The 22799-nt window shown below is 41.1% G+C and overlaps 1 protein-coding gene across 3 annotated transcripts; it reads left to right on the top strand.

Annotated features, from left to right (window-relative positions):
• Positions 1-364: 364 nt before the first annotated feature.
• ttc39a (tetratricopeptide repeat domain 39A) lies at positions 365-22761 on the top strand. Of its 3 annotated transcripts, none has more exons than XM_015971339.3 (21): positions 365-574; positions 1470-1511; positions 1639-1689; positions 1920-1973; positions 9263-9367; positions 14116-14247; positions 14707-14747; positions 15584-15651; positions 15733-15797; positions 15890-15989; positions 16243-16308; positions 17483-17591; positions 17695-17762; positions 17839-17898; positions 18150-18311; positions 18531-18622; positions 19859-19979; positions 20163-20274; positions 20369-20483; positions 20855-20971; positions 21085-22761. In XM_015971339.3, exons 1-21 carry the CDS (start codon positions 528-530, stop codon positions 21197-21199), a joined length of 1842 nt encoding a protein of 613 aa, XP_015826825.3. In that variant the 5' UTR covers positions 365-527; the 3' UTR covers positions 21200-22761. The 3 variants fall into 3 exon arrangements, with proteins under 3 accessions (XP_015826825.3, XP_015826826.3, XP_070410260.1); XM_015971340.3 differs by having other exon boundaries at positions 365-671; XM_070554159.1 differs by lacking the exons at positions 365-574; positions 1470-1511; positions 1639-1689; positions 1920-1973 and adding an exon at positions 5911-6227.
• The last annotated feature ends 38 nt before the right edge of the window (positions 22762-22799 follow it).

Genomic DNA, 22799 nt, shown 5'->3' with positions numbered 1-22799 from the left:
CAATTAAAAGCATACATTTTAAGAGTTTGCGTGTAATTTTCATACTTCAACATAAAAGAAACGTTAAATTGAAAGCCAAGTAGATTTGTTGACTTTATAAATGGATGTCTCGTTCAGATTTTTTTTTCACTTTAAATAAACATGTTTAAAAAAGTGCAAGAAGAGCTTTTTTGAGTGTAAATCTAAGATTTGTTGTGGGGTATAATTTGATAAATCTATATAATAATTCAGGAATATTGAGAATAACCCTTTTTTGTTCAAGTAATCTAACTTGGAGGAGTTTAGGACCATGGAGCTGAGCTACATACCTGTGCATTTAAAAGGTCATTATTATGGTGATGAGTAAAACACACCTTTTTCCACTTCAGGAAGCAGGAAGACACTCGGCTCTCCCTCATTTATGTATGTGAAGTGAGAGTCCTGTTGGTATGTGTGTGTGAGTGAGTGTGAGAGTGTGTGTTCCTCCATGCCCGCTGTGTAAAACCTGCTCTATCCGCTGTTTTCTCACCTGATCTCAGCTCGGTGGGATGAGTTTTACCTGGAGACGAAGCGTGAAGAAGAATGACAGCAAGAAGTGAGTAGAAGCAGGAAAAAGGGAAGGACATCAGAGCGGATCTGAGTCCTGTCGATGTCAGTCAGATTCAGAAAGGTCTGCAGTGGTGATCCTGAAGGTAATCATCATGTGATGAAAGCTGCCAGACTTTTTATCTAAAGAGAGACGAGATAAGATTATCGTGCCGCGGCTGAGCAGCCAGCTTTCTGTCGGAAATAGAAATAAGAAATCCATCATAAACTTCTTTATTTAGCTGTAAAACAAAAGGGAACTCATAAATTGTGTTTGGTATTATGATTCCTGCATGTGCTCTCTTTAAATGTGTAACCAGTTTATATCCTGTTTGGCAGCATTTCTGTCGTGATGCTGTTTGTCCAGATTACAGTCAAATGCTGAGGTAAAGCTAATGGAAAGTAGTCTATAGGATGAGAGGAAATCATACAAAACAACATGACTTTATTTAATATGCTTTATCCATAAGATTAATCTGGTACAGTCATGCTTACAACACCTTTTGATTACATACCAAAGTAATCTAAAAATCCCAAAATGAGAGAATGAAGCATTTTTAAAACTTGTTTCAAACAACAATGGAGTCAAATGTTGGTTTTGGTCAGAAAACTTATGATTTATAAACAAAAATATCAGAGAGAATTAGATTTTTCTCATCTAAATGTGTCTTTTTCCCATTCACTCATGTATCCAGTGAACCTTTGATTCATTTTTTTCTTCAGGTTTGATTGTTAATGAGCATCTAATATAAAAAATCAGTATCTCTCCTAGGGGACACAATCGTGACTTTATCTTTGGATATGAGTCCTGATACATGAACAGAACTGATATTTTAGGGGTTTCAGCCCTCATATCTCATGCCATGAGGTGATTTTCTCATCTTTTCTCATTAATCTCCTCACAGGGGTGTAGTGGAGGAACAAGACAGCATGGACTCCCCGAGCCGGTATGATGGCGTTGTGCATTCTGTCATTTATTCTATTATAGTCAGAAACAAAAGGAACTGCAACAGGAAAAAAGAATAAAAAAATAAGCCTACAGGTTTTCAGACTCGTCTGTGTTCCCTATTCCAGATTGTCGGTCATAAACAGCCCAGAACTGGACCCCGTCATCACAGACTTTAAGTAAGTGTCTTCATGTTCAGGAGCCGTTCTGTGAAACTCCAGATCTTTGCTACAGTTCATATATGAGAAGCAGATATGCTGCCTGGGAGTGTCACACATATCACTGTCGGTGTTCCTTCGGCTCCCACGCTTGTTTTTCTCCAACAATAGCTTTGCTTTCAGCTGGTTTTTGTCCTATGAGATTACCTTTTCTTCTCTGAGCGGTCTCGATTTTTGTTCCTGTGTTTCAGGTTACAGCTGCCAGACAACAGCGATGCTCCGTGGTCAACAAATCCATCAAACGGGTAAGACTGAGCTCTCCACACTCACTAAGGGATAAAGAAATTAAATCACAAAAGAATAAACAGTAGGTCTCAATCTGAAGAAAGCTTAAGGCGGAGCTGAAGAAAACCTCATGTGCATGGTTGGAGTTTGACCCTTTAACCTTTAAACTGGCAGGTCAATCATTTGGCAGGTATTTTAGTAATTACACTGTATTAAATCATGCAACAACACACCTGAAAACAGCAGAAAATATATAATAATTATATAACAATATATTTTATAATATTAAAGGAGACCAATTTGGACATTTTTTAAAGAAATAATAGTCCTATGGTTGATATAAAACATGTTTATGAAGTTCTTTGCAATAAACCCTCTCACATGAAGCAATTTAAGCAGTTTTATTCTTAACAGTTTCAGTACTTTCCAGAATGAGCCACTCCAGGGCTCTGTCACTTTAAGAAAACAAGTTGGAGCTGACCACACCCACCCCTTCCATGCTCAGGCTGCTATTGACTCTTTGCATGTGATGTCACGCCACTCATAGGACCATCCCCATAGCCATTACGGATGGTAGAAACATATGTTCCACATGTTGAAATTCCATTGAAGCTAGTCAAAACATGTCAGTTAGTTTATTGCTTTTATTTTGTTGATTTCACAGTAGAACCGAGACAGGAAGCATCTGAACCCGGTGACCCCACCAGTGACAAGAACTAATAGGGAGCTGGACTTTTTATTTATTTATTTATTTATTTTTTAAATAAATACAATTATTGAAATGCTGTTTATCCCATAATGTTATTAATCCAGTGGGGTGAATTCTGGCAAAGTCAGCAACTTATTTACAGCGGAGTACAGCAGCAGGGAGAACGTAAGCTAACGTTTGTAAGCTAGTAAACACGTCATTTTTGTAAATACTGTTCTTTATGAGCCCCACCTAGGTGTGCTAAACCTTCCAACAAGCATGGACATAGTTTTGACTTTAGAAGTGTGTGTGTGGGACGGGTGGGGGTGGGGGGGACGACACACCCAGCATGAGGACGGGGGTGGGGGGGTGGGGGGGTGGGGGGGGGTGGTCTGTGTGGTGCCTTTACAGTAAGTATACAAAATTATGAATAAAGCTACAGTCTAGAGGCTCTTTTATGCAATGTCAGGAATGCAGAACTGTGAATTACACAGGTGGCAGTAAAACAAAAAATTAATACTTTCAATTCAACTTTGTTTTTCACCTTGTCAGTCATTTTCATTCCTTCTCATTGTCACCATTTTACACTTATTTTTTGAATATTTGATCAATAGAGCTCATTTACATCAGATTCTAGCTGAACTCTTGTCCTAGTGCTCAACCCGTCTGTTTAATATAGCGTAATATTGTTTTTGGATGGTAAAAAGTGCAGGGGACAAAAGTTGACTTTGGAACAAGTGAACTGGGCTCAAACCAGTAGAAACTAAACTGGCGAAATCAAAAACCTCATTCGCTACTTTCCCTTTTTGTTCAATACTCCTGCAATTCCCTGTTGCTCCACCTAGATGTGCTACTTCTTCAGATTACTGAATTGGGCTTGAACTAGTCGCAAAAAACAACAACAAGAAAACTATCTCAGGTGCTACTTTTCCCTTGGTTCAATACTCGTTTTGCTCACTGTTTACTTTGCTTTGGCTGTCCGATATGGTGGACCCACGTGATCAGGTGACATAGGTGCCAAAGTCAATGAGCTGAGAAGCTCCAGTACTCGGGAGGAGCTCAGAGTAGAGCTGCTGCTCCTCCAGGCTGGAAGGTGTGTGGGGGTTCTATGCAAATTTCTTGTAAACAGATACCTAAAACCAAGCACTGACAGAACATGGATGGACAGGTTTTTTTCACATTTGGAGAGTTTATGGCAGTAGAGACTCACATGATAGAACAAAAGGATGCAAACGGTGAGTTTTATGCCTTTTAAAGAGCAGAGTAACTATTTTTGAAAATGATAAGTCACTCTGAGTTTTTCATGCAGGCTAAGGCCTAGTCCACACGTAGCCGTTTAAAAAAAAAAAAAAAAACGAATATCCGCCCCTCCAAAAACTTGCATCCACACCATCTCGTTTTAAAGAAAAACTCTGTCCACACGTACCCGGATAAATATGTTGTTAAGGACATGCCAGACCTGTAGGCGGCAGTACTTCCCCCGTTCTTAACCTCGTCCTTCGTCTGTGGTCTTCCGCAAGGAGCAGTAATTCCGCTTGCAAAAACAAACAAGCAAAAAGCGCTTGGGCAATTGATAAAGCGAGCGCAGCTCTGAGGGCATCCATGCTGTCGGCTAGTGTAAACACAGGTCGCACACGTGATGTCAGCATTTTTCTGTCGCTGAAAGTGACGTTGCGGACCTTAAAACTCCGGTTTTGTCCGTCCACACGCAGACACCCAAAACGGAGAAAACGCAGATCTTCACTTTGGCCGGAGTTTTTAAAAAGATCCGTTTTCGTGTGGATGACAGGCCAAAACGTAGAAAAATATCTACGGTTTGGCAGATCCCCGGCTACGTGTGGGCAGGGCCTCAATGTGAAAATAGTCTTCTACACCTATCTGCTTCATTAGCTTCTGATAGAAAACAGACAGTTCACATTCATGGACTCACCCATCATGACTCGTGACGGGGAAGGCTGTTGTTGGTTTAGTGACCAGGAAACAGCAGAGAATGTCTTGGCTTTTAGAAGCTAACTGTTAGCATTAGCAACTCCACAACACAGCAGAACTCCTAAAGAGATAAAACATCAGAGGAAATGGAGTCAATGGTGGAGTTGAATAAAATTATTTTGTGGAATCCTAAATTAAAGATGCACATCTTTTCTCCAATCAGCATTTAGGTTTACAAAACTATTGCCACATGTTTATGTTTACACAATAAATATTTATGTCATTGTATCTTCAGCTTTAAAAGCACTGTCAGTGTTTAATTTGCTCTTGTTTCCCTTTTATTTAACTCCTTGTTATTGGTGACTTTTTGTCATTAGGAAGTCAGAAAATGGAAGTCTTGTTAGAGTTGAGCTGAACTTGTTTTTTTTTCAATCTAGGTGATCATTTCATGGACTTTTTCTAAAAACCTGACAGGAAGCAAACCTTCTTGAATCTCATTTTCACAATTTTCCTCTATTTTGAAGTGAAAAGTTCTGTATTTACTGATAAAAGTGAAGATCTGTAGCCCAGAGACTCAGGTTAAGAAAACGACTTTCTTTATCAGTTTTCTTTTTCACCACTTGCTTTGAACAAGACTCAAACTGGATGGTTTAATCCTCACAGCGGTGCATTTTTGGTGTGTTGACACACGAATCTAGCCTCTCTTTTCTCAGAATTATGTGAGTCATCATTCTTGTAATATTCCCACAGATGAAAGAGGATGTTTTGTTGTTTTTATTTTGCAGCAGCAGCAGCAGCAGCAGCAGACATTTTGCTTCGTCAGAGCAGCTAAAACACATTCCACACAATTGAAACCAGTAAATGTGATCTCTCATTAGCAAATCTAAACCATTATATTGCTGAATGAAGCACTTCTTGTCTCAGGCTGCTGTTTACACCCGTTAACCACCGTGTCACTGCCCGTGTTTCATTCATGAGTTGACATTTTTTTGAGCGGCTCTGCTGCATCTGTGTCTAATCTCAGGACTTGCTGCAGGACTCAGTTTGTGCCACTGCAGCAGACTCCTGCTGTCCCTTTTCTTCTCCTTTCATTCCCACCTCCCTGAACTAAAGCTGCAGATAGAGTTCATGTTTAATATACGAGGGTTTTATCATTTAAATATTAATAAATATTCTGACCCTTTTGTTTTATCATTAAGCAGTGGTCATTTTAACCCCGCCCCCTGAATTCACTGTAACCAATCAGAACAGAGACTGCAGTGTGAGGAGGATGAGGCAGCCGATCGGAAGAGGTGGGGCAGACGTGTGTGTGTGTGTGTGTGTGTGTGTGGGGGGGGGGGGGGGGCGCAGCACAGACAGGTTGTGTGTTCTCCTCTCATGTGTGATAGTCATCCCGATCTCATTAAGAGCTGCTGTTCTTCTTCTGATTCCAACCTCTTCCTCCCTCCCTCGCTCATTCATTCTTCCTCTCTCTCTGTTTCTGTCCCTCTGCTGCTTCTGCTCTTGTGTGCTGCCACAGAAAAAAGGCACAGATCATTGCTCTTCTCTGCTGCTGAAGGCCCAGATCTCTCACTTCTCCTATTTGGTCTGTGAATTTTCTCTTTCACACACGTTGCCAGATGAAAATGTCACAAGAAGAAGAGACTCTGTCCAATGGGTAAGACTCCTGCTGCATGTTTAGGACGGTGTGCTGTGTTTTATTTTTTATTCTGCTAAGTCGCTTGTGGGGAAATGTGTTTGGACCATGGCACCCAAGCATGTGGACAAACGGGCTCAGTTTATTGATGCACGCCATCTCTGAACACCTTTTAAATGTGTTCATAGCTCTGTGGAGCAGAGTCAACAAACTAATGCTTCGTCACTCGTGTGTGTGTGTGTGTGTGTGTGTGTGTGTGTTTGTGTGTGTGTGTGTGTGTGTGTGTGTGTGTGTGTGTGTGTGTGTGTGTGTGTGTGTGTGTGTGTGTGTGTGTGTGTGTGAGGTGAAGATTGAATATGTACAGTGGTGGTTTTATGTGTGTTAATGATCAGCATTGTGCAAGTTGCTCTCTGGAGAAATCAGCAGAACTGCTGAGTTGAAACTTTATTGAATTATCGACACAATGTGAGGTTTGTACATCTGGATCTGTTTTGTCTTTGTCTACAGCTCTATTTACCAGATGATTTATTTATTTCTTTGCTCCCTCCTTCGTTTCCTTTATGATGTGTTTGAGTGGGTTTGTGCTGATGGTGCTAAGACCTCGTGTACCTCTCAGCCACCTCCAGTTGGTTCCAGATTGGATGAAACGATAAAATCCACTGATTGTTCACCTGTGTGACTGACCTGAAGTCTGACCTCATCAGTTTACTGATGAGATCTCTGAATTCATCTAAACTATTCGACCGTCCAGCAGCAATTTTGTCCTCCATGTTTACTGAATAACAGGTGATCAACATGTTATTTCTGGTATTTCCAAACCATTATAAGGTGTTTTAATTTGTTAGTTGACCCATGGGCATGGCAGCGTTTTAGTCATTTGTGATGTGCTTCAGGTGATGGGTTGTGCTTTTAGTGGTTACCTAGCAACAGGCCACCCCAGTCCCATAGTGACTCCTGTGGTTCATAGATTGGATTGTTTATTTTTAAATCTCACTCAACAAACTGAGATGTAAATGCTTCCAGTCCGTGTTTGGAACTGAAATCCCATTCAGACACTAATTTAGCTTCTCATTTATCTAAATGTTGCCTTAAGCCTGAACTGATTAACTAACATGATACTGATAGGAAAAGAAAAAAGCTTTAACTTGTATTATGTCTATTTATTTAATTTTAACATATTAATTTAATATTTAATAATTTATTTATTACAATTAGATCTGGATTTTTTAATAATCATAGAAAACAGGAATTATATTTTAATATATTCAGACATTCTCAGCTTTGCTTTTCATCGTCCAAAGAGTCCTGACCCCAACTTTGGGAACCATGTAATTATAGAGCCTCTCTGGTCTGAGGAGGAGTAGCACCAGCACCCTCTGAGTGATGCAACACGGCTTGTTACCGTGAACTACAGATGTGTTTATTCTACTTGTGTATTAAAGCTGATAAGGATGATTTTTGTGCATTTAAGTGAAAAACTCTTTACTTACAAGCCCTGTGACACGCTGTGTGGAGGATTGATGAGGAGACGTAGTGTGGAGACGCGCTGTTCAACATTTTGTAAACTTGATCATGTTTTTATGCCATTGTCTGCTTGTGTTGCACAAATTCTACAAAGGTGTGAGTCACATTCAAGCTAGTGGTTGAACTCCATCAGCTTTGGTTTGATACTTTGAAATTACAATGATCAAGTTTTCTCAGAAAAATGAGTGTAACTTCTATAAAAATCTAGTTGTTGTTTAAAAGTCTACAGTTTTAGATTTGCTCCTCATCTTGAGCAGTAATTGGTGTCATACAGGTAAACGTGGAAAGAAAACGTCTAACCATCGGTCACCAGCAGCGGAGGATTTTAGCAAACAACAATCAGTTTTATGGGAGAAGCTCAGGTCTAAACTTTTTTTTACAGTTGAGATCTTGAAACAAACAAATGTGCACACTTATATTTTTATTTTCTGTATTAAAAGGTCTGGACTTAAGCTTATTAAGTGCATTTCTTACAAAGAGGTCAAAAATTTCGTGTGTAAAGTATCTTGAGGCAGCTGCTTCACATTTACTCCCACTGAGAGGAAATGTTACAGAGACTGATTTTATTTTGTGATCACATGTGGAAGAACATGTGACTCCATACTGCATGGTTCATAAAGCCGCACACATCAGTGAGGGGAGGGGCGTTTAAACTTTTTCACTATCAGTAGTTGATTTTCTTTCCTGTTGTCTATTAAAACAGTTCTTGAATTGTTGTGATTCATCACCACATTTCTGTTTCCATTTCTATTTTATTTATTTCCCGGCAGACAGTTTCCTGTTTTCTTTCCAAATGATCTTGATCTATGGAGGTTAACTCACACTTGGTCTTTTTGTCAATGTAGTTGTGTGTGTGTGTGTGTGTGTGTGTGTGTGTGTGTGTGTGTGTGTGTGTGTGTGTGTGTGTGTGTGTGCGTGCGTGCACTGCTGTCAGAAAACTCAGCTTTTTGGTATTTAGTGAACTCAGCAGTCACCCGCATGTCATTACCCAGAGTTGTGTGCGCCCCTCTGTCTTAGAGAGTGTGTGTTTTATGAGTTTATTACTTCTCCATGTCTCTAACAGACAGAAGTTTATCATCCACATGAATATTTGCTCTCATGTTCCTCTTGGTGCAAAAATAAAACAGTCAGGCTGAATGTGATTCAGCTGTTATTCATAAATTAAATTTACTCCTAAAAATATCTAATTTTTTGTCAGATCTTGGAACTTATTTCAGTCGGCACGTGAGAGCGATGCACCCAAAAAGTGTGTAACATTGTTATGAGTCAACATCTTTCTTCATATTTTAAGCCTAAAACTACGTGCAAAGTCTGGGTTTTGAGACATTTTTTACGTTTTGGCTGATTTCTTATATGGTTTGCAGTCTAATGCAAACTGAGAATGGTAGAAATATTTAATTGGGGATGTCATGAAGCTTTTTTCAGTTTTAACAAAAAAATAATCTATTGAAATAAAATCTAACTTGGATATTTGATCAGATTTATTATGTAAAAGGAGAAGGGTGTTGGGTAAAGTGTGGATTTTTATTCAGGTGCTCACGGTCCGACCTGTCTATGGCGCTGGAGGACTGCATGGCTGCCTTGGATCTGTTCCTGAGAAATGACTTTGAAGAGGCGCAGGATCGCCTCAAATGCAAGTAAGACAACAACGTGAATCCGAAGCTGAAACAGCTGGGTTTTGTGCTTTTATAGATAAAAGTAATAATTCAAACCCATCTGGTCTTTGCAGAAAAACATCAGTTTAAACAGGAAGTTGCACCTACACACGCCACAGTTATTTAAAATAATAAACGTTCACCTTTAGGTCATTGGATTGCCCTTTGACCTCATACCTGATGCCATTTATGGGTTGATGGATTTTTAGTTCTGCTTGGTGTAACTGGATCGTTCACTAGCTCCTCTAAGAGATCTGAGCTCTGGTGATGCAGGTTCAGGTCCTCCAAGCTGTCATTATCCCCATCAGTAACCCATTCATTAGACAGTTTCTACAAATCTGGCTCCCAGAAAAACAAAAACATTTCAGCTGCTGATTTTTTATTTTATTTTAAAGTTTAGTTGCTTCCTCTGTGGTTTTATGATTTTGCAGATTTGCCACACAAAACAATCCATATTTCACATTTAATTGACTCACTTTCTCTATTTTTCCACAGCTAATAAAATGTTACTATTTCCAACAAGCTGAAATGATCAGACCTATTTTTCACGCAGTCTGAACATGAAATAGTCTCTTACACCTATCTCCTGCATTAGCCTCTGATAAAAAAAAATAGACGATGAAAATCTAGCATTTGAAAAGCCTGACCACTGTGAATTGGATTCACCCATATTGACTCACAACGGGGAAGGCTGTTGTTGTTTTAGCGTCCAGGAATCATCGTCTCAATCAACAGAAGCTAACCACTAGCATTAGCAACTCACTCAGTCGGCAGAAGCTCCTCCAGGCTTGTTAATTGCGGAGATAAAACATCCATGTCCCCAAGCAAGCAGAGTTAGCGGTAGAGTTGCGTTGCTTCTCAACGTCAATGAACCTCACGTTGCCTGTAAGAGGACACTGTCCTTCCTTGGTAAAAAAAAAAAAAAAAGGTTAAATGGAACAGACTTACCTCATGTGACTGCAGCGATCACGTTACGTGAAGTAACGTTATATTTTATACATATAAGTTCCATGATCAAGAAGGTGGTTCACCCAGGGTGAGGCTCAGCCATTGCACTCAGTGTTGTGCTGACCCCTGCGAATTCCCCAAATGTGGGAATCTCGACTGTTTTTTTCAGCGCCTTGGGCTTCCTGACAGGGTTGCGGAAGGTGCTTTATAAATAAAGATTTGATTTGATTTGAATATAGATGTATAATGAGCCTTTTACTTTTTAAATCGTGTCCATATTGGTTAAATATGTAAGCGAGTTACTACCTGCTAACTAACCAACCACTGGAACAAGTCTTGGCCGTTCCTGATGACGTATCTCCTAGGCAACTGGGGTGGGACCAAGGCTTCAAGGCAAGGTTCCTTGACACAAGCCTTTTTGGGCTTTTTTGTGCCCTGAGTTATGCCTACAAGGCATTAATTCCTACTAGAGACCACTAAATTTACCAATTAAATGAGTAATCCACACCTTTAATGGGTGTTTTCTTTTAACTCATTCATAATACCTCTTTAACCCGCCCACTGTCTTCATGGGTGACCCCGCCCATGAAGAGGTAGTGCTCACTCCTCACCTCTGCCACGTGGACCTCAAGGGATAAACCATCAGTCCTGCTCAATGGTCAACTTTCCTGGCGGCGTCACCCATGAAGACAGTGGGAGGGTTAAAGTTAAAGTCCCATAGTCATCATCACACAGGTGAAATTCATCTCTGCATCTGACCCATCCCCGTGGGGAACGGTGAGCTGCAGCTGTGGCCGCGCTCTGGAACTATTTGGGGGTTTAACCCTTCAATCCAACACCTTCAAGCTGAGTGTCAAGCAGGGAGGCATTGGGTACCAAGTCTTTGGTATGACTCGATATCTCCTAGTCCCAGGGTGGACACTCTTCCACTAGGCCACTGGGAAGGTTTAGTGCTTTCAGTAACTTTTGAAACAGTTAAAATTAAAATGACCTGTTATTTTGTGGAACAAGAACACAGAATTGACCTCTAATAATGCTCTAAAATAGACACGTCCCATTAGTAATCCTGGTGTTTTGGATCAGAACCAGACACACAGTTCTTATGTGACATTGTGTTTTGTCTTCAAATTCAATTCAGTTCAAAAATACTTTATTAATCCCAGAGGGAAATTGATTGCCATAGTAGCTCATAATAATAATAATAATCAAGTCATCAAAGAGTTATTGTATAGTACAATGGCTGTTGGCAGGAAGGATCTCCAGTAGCGGTCAGTGTTGCAGCCAAACTGAAGAAGCCTCTGACTGAAGACACTCTTCCGTTGTCAGACAGTCTTGTGAAGAGAATGCTCAGGGTTGTCCATAATTTCCTTGATTCTCTGGAGAATCCTTCTTTGCATTATCTCCTCCAGCAGTTCCACAGTCGTCCTCAGAACAGAACCAGCCTTTTTTATTAGGCTGTTGAGCCTTTTCAGGTCCCTGCTTCTGATGCTACTATCCCAACAGACGATGGCTGAAGATATCACACTCTCAACAACAGACTTGTAGAAGATCTGCAGCATCTTGCTACAGACATTGAAGGACCTAAGCATCATCAAAAAGTGCAGTCTGCTGTGTCCCTTCTTGTAAACGGCTTTGCTGTTCTTTCTCCAGTCCAGTCTGTTGTCCAGGTGAACTCCAAGATATTTGTATTCCTCAACCACCTCCACTTCTTCTCCCATGATGGAAACAGTGTTTGACTCCACCCTGTTTCTTCTGAAGTCTAAAATCATCTCCTTTGTTTTGTTCACGTTCAAGGTCAGATGATTGATTCCACACCATGCCACAAAGCGCTCCACCAGCTCTCTGTACTCAGCTTCCTGTCTCACCCTGCTTTAGGTTCTGTCTCCAGCACTATAGTCAGGTTACGCCATTGGATCTTTATCACACAGCTCTCATATTCTACTCTCCTTGGTGCCATTGAGGATATATTTAGGGGGATTTCATTGAATTTCTATCATCAGAAAATGCTTTACAGACTTATTGCTGTCAAGCATCTTTTTTCATGTCTGAAATCTGATTTAACCCTCTCAGGCTCAAAATAAGCTTTGATAAAAGGATGAACAACTAAGTCCTTCAGGGGTACTGCTGAGTTAAAGAATGCACATGAAATATGTATGTGGAGTAACCAGGTAGGTAGGTTTTAACGTTGCTAATCTGCAACCCCTGCCTCCAGAGGGTTAATCATTATTTGAGTTTGGATTTGTGAGCCATGTAGACAGCAGCTTGGGGCTATTTTCAGCTAACAAGGCGAAGAACTTTCAATTCAAGTCTTAGACTTCTTGTGTGTAAATCTTATGTAAAGCTTTACTGATTTGCTTGTGAGAGGAAAACACTGACGGACTCATCTGTGTGATGACGTAGAACTCTGTTTTAGTTCATGCTTGCTTCCACTTCTCTTGCTCTCCGGGTTCTCCTTTGTCTATCGTTTCATTATGTTTGGATGCAGTAGAGCGAGACGAGCACTCGCCTAAAAATAGAAACAAATGTACTGGAGACACTCCTTCATAGACGACCTTTGTTGGACTGAAACATTCCTACAGGTGCAGATCAAACCTGTAAGCTTTGTTTGTGCGGGTTGGAGCTGCAACTCTGTTCGGTCCAGCTGAAAACAGCTGACCTCTGTACATCTGTGTGCGTTAAAGCCGATAACTTCAGACAAAGGCAGGTTTAAACTTTAGAATTAAGCCGTTACAGAGTTAGCACACGTATGGTAACATGTGAGATCAGCTGGTTGATCGACAGGCTCACTGTCTGTGTGTTTGTAGTCCAATTTGGGTGAATTTAGTTACAAATAAAGTAACTTAATGAAGTTTTCCCCATTGCTTCACTTCCTGATTTGCTCTTCTGTATGCACAGTTGAGTTAAAGGCGTGTCTATCCTTTAGTGACTTGCAGAAATGACGCAGCAGATGCTGCCTTGCATCATGGAACATGGTGGTGAAAAATGGGGGGAAACGTAGCTTTAAATGCAGCTGCTGCAGACGGGGGGGGGGTGCTAGTGCCGATCTCCAGCAGTCTCTGGGCATGCAGGCGGGGTACACCCTGGACAGGTTGCCAGTCCCTCGCAGGGCGCAGACTACATCCATGGTTCAGAATTAGTAGTAGCAATTTGCTGGTGTTTAAATAAAGTTGACACAGAGGAAATAAAAGAAAGAAAAATCCCTCAGCTGCTCCATCTTTACTGACGAGCAGCCGTTCCCACTTCCTGTCTTCTAGTTAGAGTCAATAAAAAACTCCTTTAGGCTATAATTAAAGGTTTTTATCGGAGGAGATGATTTTTGGAAGTAAACCTTTTGATTGTTTTGTACATAAAACTTAGTGACTCAGGAATAATCTAGATGGTTTGGATTCGGCTCCACGCAAATAAAATCAGTTCATGCTAAGTTTGTGTAACAATGAGAAGTGACAGGTCTGAGCTGCTCTTGTGAGACAGGAAGCAGCGGACTGACGGCATTCCTCGCTGCTAACACAACGTGCACAATGCTAACTTAGGAAAAACATGTCAGTAAACATGTTTATCTTTATAAAGTGGCTCAGTGGGACGGATCTCTGATGATTTTTGTGATGATTTTTTTTTTATTATTTGAAACTGGAGCAACAAATTTGTGCTTCTTAAAAAATAAGTTCTTTGAGTTGATCTGATGGAACAAAGCGCCTGACCCCAAACCAAAGCCTGTTGACAGGAGAATGTGACGGGAATCACTTTTCTGCAACATAACACGTAACATTAATTTTGTCTTACAGGGCCAAAGACAGCATGTACCACGCTCTGACCTATGCCACCATTTTAGAGATGAAGGCCATGATGACGTTTGACCCTGAGCACATTTTGGTTGCAGGAAACACCATGAAGGAGGCGCAGGCTCTGTGTCAGCGGTGAGACTTCCCATACACTTCCAGTAAACTGTCGCATCAGAGACACAGCAGCTGAGCTGAAGTTGTCTTTGACATAATGTCTGTTCACAAATGGCCTTTTGAAGGGAAAAATATATATATGTGTATATATATATAAATATATAATCTTGAAGTTGTTGAAATTAAAATTTAGGCAGAAAAGAACAGTTAGCAGTTTCTCACCATTCAGAAATCCTCTGAGAGAATATGAATCCTTGAGTGGAGTGAGGCAACATTTAGAGCTGCAATTCTCAGCAGCTGAAATTTGTTAGCATCAACAGGAAATTTAAGACAAGGCCAGCAGCTTGTCTCAGCATCCTGTCATCATTTGAATGAGTCACAATCTGCAGGGAACTGAGATAAGAGAAGGACAAGATGGAGCTGAAAAAACGATTTAGATAGGATTTTGTAACATTTACAGTTGTTTTTTCTTTCCATCAGACAAAGGAAGAAGGCTACCTTCTCAAAAAGCTTCACTGAAGGTCAGTGTGTGTTTGCGTGTGTGTATGTTGCCAGTGGCGGTTTTACATTAAGGGCATAGGCTAGCGGCTGCCTGGGGCCTCCTTATGTTGGTGGGCCCCCTAGTTCTGACCGCCGGCACCCCTCTGTTAATGCCGCAATGGACTATTCCTTTAAGATGCTGATTCACAAACAGGAAGCGTCGTCATTCCACTCCAATCCAGTTGGTGGTGGTACTGCAACAAATGGTTGTTTGCCAAGTGCCATAAGACCACATAGAAGAAGAAGAAGAGAGGCAGGAGCGTTCTTAACATACTCGAAGCAGTAGTCAAAACATTAAGCATGAAATGGAGTTATCCTAGTGGCTCCAATAAGAGAAAGAAGCAGCTTGCTTTAAAAAAGCTTTTATCTTCACTTCCAAAAGTGACGTCGTTTTTCAACGTAAACATCAAAAGGAAGCAGAAAGGAAAGACAATGGAAAATGTTTAAAGGGAGGAAAACATAGACCAAAATGCAAAATAGAATACAATAAAAATAAAGGCAAAAGCACAGGAGCACTGACAGGAAGAAGAAAGCAGAGCAAAAATTGAAAGCGCTCAAAGGGAGGGAAATACAGGGAAAAAAAAGAGGAGGACTAATAAAAAGGGAAAATAACTCGTGTCAGAAGAGGGGAGAGTGTCACTTATCCAGTTAAAGGTAAGATTGTCGAAAATTTAGAGTAAGGGGCCCCATGTCTGTGTTCGCCTTGGGCCCCCAAATTGCTAAATCCACCTCTGTGTGTATCCTTTATGCTGTGGTCCAAGTGAACTGCCAAGCTGCTGCACTAAGGTTAAACGTGTCCGTATCCTTCTCACCTCAGAGGAACTCCATGCTGAGGTGTGCTATGCAGAGTGTCTCCTGCAGAGGGCAGCACTCACCTTCCTTCAGGTCAGCAGGCAGCCACACAGTCTGGTAAACCAGTTGAAACAGTTCTGACCATTCCTGCCCTGTTGGTCCTTCTCTGTTCAGGATGAAAACATGATCAGTTTCATCAAAGGAGGCATCAAAGTGAGAAACAGCTACCAGACATACAAGTGAGCCTCTCTAATGATTTCATACTCAAACGTTTCATTGTTTCCTCTTCATCCTCATCATCCTCAGCATCTTGTTGTGATCTCCCCTACAGAGAGCTTCACAACATCCTCCAGTCTTCTGGATACACTCATGGTAACAACCATGGCCACTTTGAGGGTGGCGTTAAACTGGGAGTAGGAGCTTTTAATTTAGTAAGTTCACAGTCTGGAAACTCTCTCTCTCTCTCTCTCTCTCTCTCTCTCTCTCTCTCTCTCTCTGTGTGTGTGTGTGTGTGTGTGTGTGTGTGTGTGTGTGTGTGTGTGTGTGTGGTTCCCTCCTTTTAACAAGGATAAGAAAGTTAGAGTCCATTCTCTGAAAACCATTGTGGCTGTTTTGACTGAAGTAGTTTATCTGACACACTCTGTGTCTCACCTTTAATTTACTCCTTCTGTCTACTTCCTCTAGATGATTTCCATGCTGCCCACGCGAACGCTCAAACTGCTGGAGTTTGTTGGCTTCTCTGGTAACAAGGTGAGTCTGGATGACAACAGAATAGAGATAATGTCTGTTTTTGGCTAAATTAGGCTGCAAATTGGTAAAAAAAAAAAAAATTATCTTCAGTCGTTTATGAGTGAACATTAAAATAAAATATGAAAACGCTATACGATATGAGGGCAATGACGTGAATCCAAGAAACAAAACTTCTCAGTTTTATAACTTACGGTGAAACTTTGATCACAATGACTGTGCGATTTCCTCCACACCGTGTCTGATCTTCGCTTCTGTTACTACTGGTTTGATTCCTGTGGAAAAAAAAGTCTGATTCAAATCCAAAACATCTAGTCTTATTACTATTTATTACCCGAACAAGCACACAGAAATACTCTAGCAGACAGACGGCATTGTTCCTCCATGACAGGCTTATTGAGTTGATTATGAATGTCATAATAAAAGGTGTGAATACTAAAAAAAAACATTTTAATAATATTTTCTGATTATAATCGGTCACTCGGAGTTTTTCATGCAAGCTGAACATAAAAATAGTCTCCTACACCTATCTCCTGCATTAGCTTCTGATAGAAAATAAACAGTGAATCTCTAGGATTTGAAAATCCTGACAGATCTACATCACACTGTCACTTAACATTTAAGGACTCACCCATGTTCACTCACAACAGGGAGGGCTGTTGTGGGCGTCCAGAAACAGCAGAAAATGTCTTGACTAGCAGAAGCTAACTGTTAGCATTAGCAACTCCGCCACACATCAGAAGCTCATCTAGGCTTGTGTTATTTGTGGAGAAAAAAACATCAATATTACAAGTCAGTGATAGCGTCACATTGCTGTTTTCTAATCCATGGTGTCAAAATATCAGGATGTGAGACTCCAAATTCTGCCATGTCGTGCCATTCTTTGCTGCAGCAGACTTATCCGTGCTGATCAAGGTGCTTTGGGGCTTTTTTTGCCCTGAGTACGGCTTGCAAGGCATTAATTTCTACCAGAGACCACTGCAGATGTACTGATCAAACTTGTGTTCAACACCTTTAAAACAAATAAAAAATGTTTAAGAAAAAGGATGTTAAATAGAAGAATGTTTGTCTGCTCTTTAAAAGTGTCTGGTGTCCGAATACAGGAAGTTCCTACGTGCTAGTTGACCTGCTGGTTTTCCCTGACCAGAGAACTGAATCAGTTTGTGTGATCATGTAGGAGTTTGGTCTTCAGCAGCTTCAGGAAGGCTCTGCAGAAAGCACCTTCAGGTCATTCCTGTGTAACATGCTGCTGCTCTGTTATCACACATTCATGAGCTTCATATTAGGTGAGTCATGACACATAAATACTAGTGCATCTGCTGAGCTAATTAAGTAAAGAAAGGCTCAAATCTTAGCTGGATTTGCTCTAAATGTGTTTTGTTTTTGTAGGAACTGGAGAAGGAGATGTTGAGGATGCAGAGAAACTTCTGCAGCCGTATCTTAAAAAATACCCCAAGGTTTGGGTTTATTGACATGCCCTTGTGAACTGAAGTGCCATTGTTCCCAAATATAATCTTTTTTTCTTTTTTTTAGGGATCCATCTTTTTGTTCTTCGCTGGTCGAATAGAGGAGATCAAAGGCAACCTGGATGCTGTGAGCACATTCTTTATGTGTCAAATTAATCAGACTTGCTCTGCTGATTCAAAAAATTGCTATATTTAGTTAATTTATTATGTTTCGACACACAGCTTTGAACATAATTATGCATGCATTTTTTTTCAATTGATGTAGGAGTTACAAACATTCAGATCTGTTCCAGACTAATTTCAGCCGTTTGTCATCGCTAAACGATTTCCCAAAACCAATTTAACACCCAATCTTTGACTATACGACCACTTCTTCAGGCTATCAAGCTTTTTGAGGAGTGCTGCGAGGCCCAGCAGCAGTGGAGCCAGTTCCACCACATGTGTTACTGGGAGCTGATGTGGTGCTTCACATACAAGACGCACTGGAAGATGGCCTACTTCTACGCTGACATGCTGAGCAAGGAGAACTCGTGGTCCAAGGTAAGGCTTTGTACTGTGGTCTGAGTAAATCCTTGGAAAACGTTGAGCTATGCGTGTGTTTTGGCTTCTCGTGAAGAACAGAACTTTGATCAACTCTCCGTGTGATGACTTTTAACAAAACAAATGATAAAAATCTCTGTTAAAATGTCCCAGATTGTCCTGATTTGATTTTTAAAGGTAAGGTGAGATTGCAGCAGTAAGCACATTTCCTTTTCCCAGGCTACCTACGCGTACATGAAAGCAGCCTATCTCAGCATGCTGACTGAGGACGACTGTCTCACGTTTGGGGAGACGGCACTGACCCAGTTCAGGTAGGAGCTCATCTAATTACTCACACAGCAAAGTGAAACAGAGATCGTTTACTCTGACGCGTCTTTAAAGTAGCTTGTAAATCTCTGTGATTATTATCTTGAGCAGCTTAGAAAGTTGAAAAGGAGGGAAGTTAAAAAAGAAACTCGAAGCCACAAAGTCAGGCTTGTTCTCTGTGATGGTCAGCCGCTCTGATTCCTCTGAGCCTCTGCTGAAAACTCGGAAAGCAGAAAAAATGCATGAAAAGAGAAAAGGAACAGAAAGCAATTTTATTTGTTTAAATTGAAATTGAGAAATGGAAATTAAGGAAGTTAAAGATCATTTATTTTAGGTTTACCAAGAAACAAAATCAACGATTTTCTTCAACAAGCGGGAAACAAAACAAGCTAAACTTAAAAACAGAACTCAGTAAATACAAAGAGGAGCAAACCATCTTAAAACGGGCGTTTTCTTTGTGAATAAAGTATCTCGGGGTCTTGTTCGTGAGTGAGGGAAAGATGGAGCACAAGATTGATAGGCGGATTGGTGCTGCATCTGCAGTGATGCGGGCGTTGTACTGGTCTGTCGTGGTGAAGAGAGAGCTGAGTCAGAAGGCGAAGTTCTCGATTTACCGGTCGATCTACGTTCCTACCCTCACCTATGGTCACAAGCTTTAAGTAGTGACTGAAAGAATGAGATCGCAGATACAAGCGGCTGAAATAAGTTTTCTCCGCAGGGTGGCTGGGCTCTCCCTTAGAGATAGGGTGAGAAGCTCAGTCATCCAGGAGGGGCTCAAAGTAGATCCGCAACTCCTCCACATCGAGAGGAGTCAGTTAAGGTGGCTTGGGCATCTGGTTGGGATGCCTCCTGGCTGCCTCCCTGGTGAGGCCTCTCTGCTTAGGCTGCTGCCCCTGTGACCCGACCCTGGATAAGCAGAAGAGAATGGATGGAGTAGGCTGTTTGAGCTCGGGTTAACTGATCTGAATTTTTACCTATTTTTGCAGGACATGAAAAAAATCTTAATAATAAAAAATTAACATTGAGTTACTGAATACAGCACATCTCTCTCCATCTATCTGTCTCCTTATTTTACAGGAGATTTGTTTTCAGTGCAAAACAAGGAATATGACAGTTAAAAAGAAACATTTATTCACCTTTTTATCTACTAATTTATTCACTGCTGACACGTTAAATACTCTACCTTTGCTGACATGCAGGAAAAGAGACTGCATTCATGTTTAAGCTGTGTTTTGTTCCAGGCAGGTCCCTGGACTGAAGCAGAAAATAGCAGGGAAGTCTTTACCAACAGAGAAGTTTGCTATCAGAAAAGCTCGACGCTACTTTGCAGAAAAACCCATTCCTCTTCCTGCTGCTCCTCTGGTCAGTACTGCACACTATCTGTGATGCGCTACTTTAGAGATGTGTGTGTGTACTTACCTTTAGATCATAATGGTTTGGCTAATATAAAACTGAGCCACAGAAGTAAAAACGTCTTAGCTATAGTGCTGGAAAGTGGTGCATTAATTGCTGTAAATTGTTTGCATGTGTGATTTTATTGTGTAGGAAATGATGTACATCTGGAACGGCTACACGGTCATCGGAAAACAAAAAGAGCTGACCGAGGGCATACTGAAAACCCTGGAGGAAGCACAGGCTAAACTTGAAAACCTTCCAAGTACACAAACCTTTATCTCTTTTGAAAATAATCATGGTTTTAAATGTACTTAATGAACTGACATGAAGATGGGTTCTGTCTTTTTGTTTATCAGGGACGGAGTTCACCACAGATGATCAGTGTCTGCTCTGCCTCCTGAAGGGACTCTGTCTCAAACAGCTGGGACACAAAGAAGAGGCTGAGCACTACTTTACCCTCGTTCTGTGCAAGTAAGACACACACACACACACACACACACACACACACACACACACACACACACACACACACACATGCACACACACATGCATGCACACACACACACACACACACACACACATGCACACACACATGCATGCACACACACACACACACACACATGCACACACACATGCACGCACACACACGCACACACACATGCACGCACACACACACACACGCACATGCACACACACACATGCACGCACACACACATATGCATGCATGCACACACACACACACATACATATGTGCACACACACACACATTATATAGAACTTTCATTGAAGACAGAGGATCTAGGGTGACTGTTTTTCTGATCTACCTTTGTCGTCCTCTGCAGCGAGACTCTGATCAAGTACGACCACTACCTGGTTCCTAACGCTCTGCTGGAACATGGGCTTCTGTGTCTGGAGCAAGGCAGAAAAGATGAAGCTATTAAACTACTAGAAGCAGCAAAGTAAGCATTCAACTCTCAAAACATACATTTGTAAAAATCACATTTACTTTTTCAGTGAAAGACCTGATTACTGCTTTAATGGATTCAACAGCTAAATCCTCTCTGATTTTCAGACACAACTATAAAAACTACTCCATGGAATCACGGACGCACTTCCGTATTCAGGCTGCTTTGCACAAGGCCAAGGGAACCGGGGAGAATGGCATCCTCGTGCCCTCTAGCCCATAACAGAAGTCACACCAGTAAAGTGACAGCTTCCTGTCTCTGCTTACCCACAATGCAACATGCCAGACCAGCTCTACTCTTTAGAACTAAGAACTTTTTTAAATTCTAGATGAAGATGGAGTGTTTTTTCCTCAGTTGTGCCCTTGTTATGGACCTCTGCAGCTTTGTGTGCCTTTGCTGGCCTTGTTCACTTTGCCACGCCCTCTTCCAGAGACACATTACAGTTAGTCACTTTCTCACACATATTTTTTTTAACAAATTGAGTGGAGAAATGTGTGTTCATGTGTTTATGAAACACTGCTTCCAGCATGCCTTTTGTCTCTTTCACACTGGTTGCATTTGAGCAGAAACAAGGTTAAATTTTTGTGACATATTCAGTGCTTTGTCCCAAGTGATATGCTCAGTGCTGGGTACTAGACCTGAACCTGGTGGAGTTAAATAAAGCCTCAGATACATGACACACGAACAGCAGCACTATTTAAGTACCGGGTATAAACCTGTTCCACTGTAATGTTAATGTAGGTTTTGGAAATGTCTCACTTTCCAAAACCAGCTTGTTCTGTTTTAATTCAGAATGTGGGATCATGTGTTTACACTACATGATTGTTGTGTTTGTCAGAATCGAGGGAGCATCTTACTGAATATAACCCTGTATTCACAGCTTATGTTTTGGTTTTTGCACCGAGCTTTGTGTATCGCCCATGAAACTGTCAACTCTTGGATGTCAAACGGCCTGGGAGAGTTGGTCTTTACATTTATTTACTGTAAATGGCATCTTTTACATGAATTGTCCTGTTTTGAGAGGACAGATGAATGTGTCTTTTAGAAAAGGCAGACTCCCTCCTTTTCTCCTCCTGGTGTGTGGGACGGGCTCCAGCAATACTTGAGCTTGAACAAACAGGCCATTCACAGCAAGCGGCGTAGGACTGCGAGCTTGACTGCCGGCTGTATCTTTAGTGGGTGAAGAAACTCTTAACCCCCAGCAGCCATCAAGTTTTCACAGCTTGTGTAGACTTCAGTCGACTTCTTTTGCTGTTTCTCTACCTGCTATCCTGTTGCTAGAGCTACCAACAGAAGGACTTGAATGTAAAACCACATCCTGTGTCAAATAGTTATCTGCAGATGAACAAATACAGCTTTCCTCATAAACGATTGGCGAGTGGGTGATTGAAAAGGCTGAGCACCTGAAACCTGACAGTTCAGAGAACTCACATGGTGCCTCAAGAGTTGGGATACAAGTCCTGCTGATTTATTTATAACTGAGAGAGGTCTGGGGTACAGTTTAATTGTCTGAAGTCAGTGTCTAATATTTATTGGTGGAGGAAATGTATTATTAGAATTGTTGCAACTGCAGCGACTCTAGAATGTGTTGATTCTGCAAACTAATCATAATTTTCCCCATCCTTTTAGCTTTTACACTTGTATAAATGGAAGAAATTCAGCATTCAAAATTTTGTGTTTACACGTTCTGTATTGTGTATTGGGCATGGTTACCCACCAAGCAGGATGACTTCCATTTACATTTTAGTTGTGATTTATAATGAAATATATACTTTTGTGTTGTATTCTTTCCTTTCCACGTCATTTAAGTTCAATAATTTTT

The sequence above is a fragment of the Nothobranchius furzeri genome, chromosome 8 (genome assembly GCF_043380555.1).
Source record: "Nothobranchius furzeri strain GRZ-AD chromosome 8, NfurGRZ-RIMD1, whole genome shotgun sequence".
Classification (NCBI taxonomy): Eukaryota; Metazoa; Chordata; class Actinopteri; order Cyprinodontiformes; family Nothobranchiidae; genus Nothobranchius; species Nothobranchius furzeri.
Note: the sequence above shows the minus strand (reverse complement) of the source record. Positions and strands in the feature narration are given on the sequence as shown.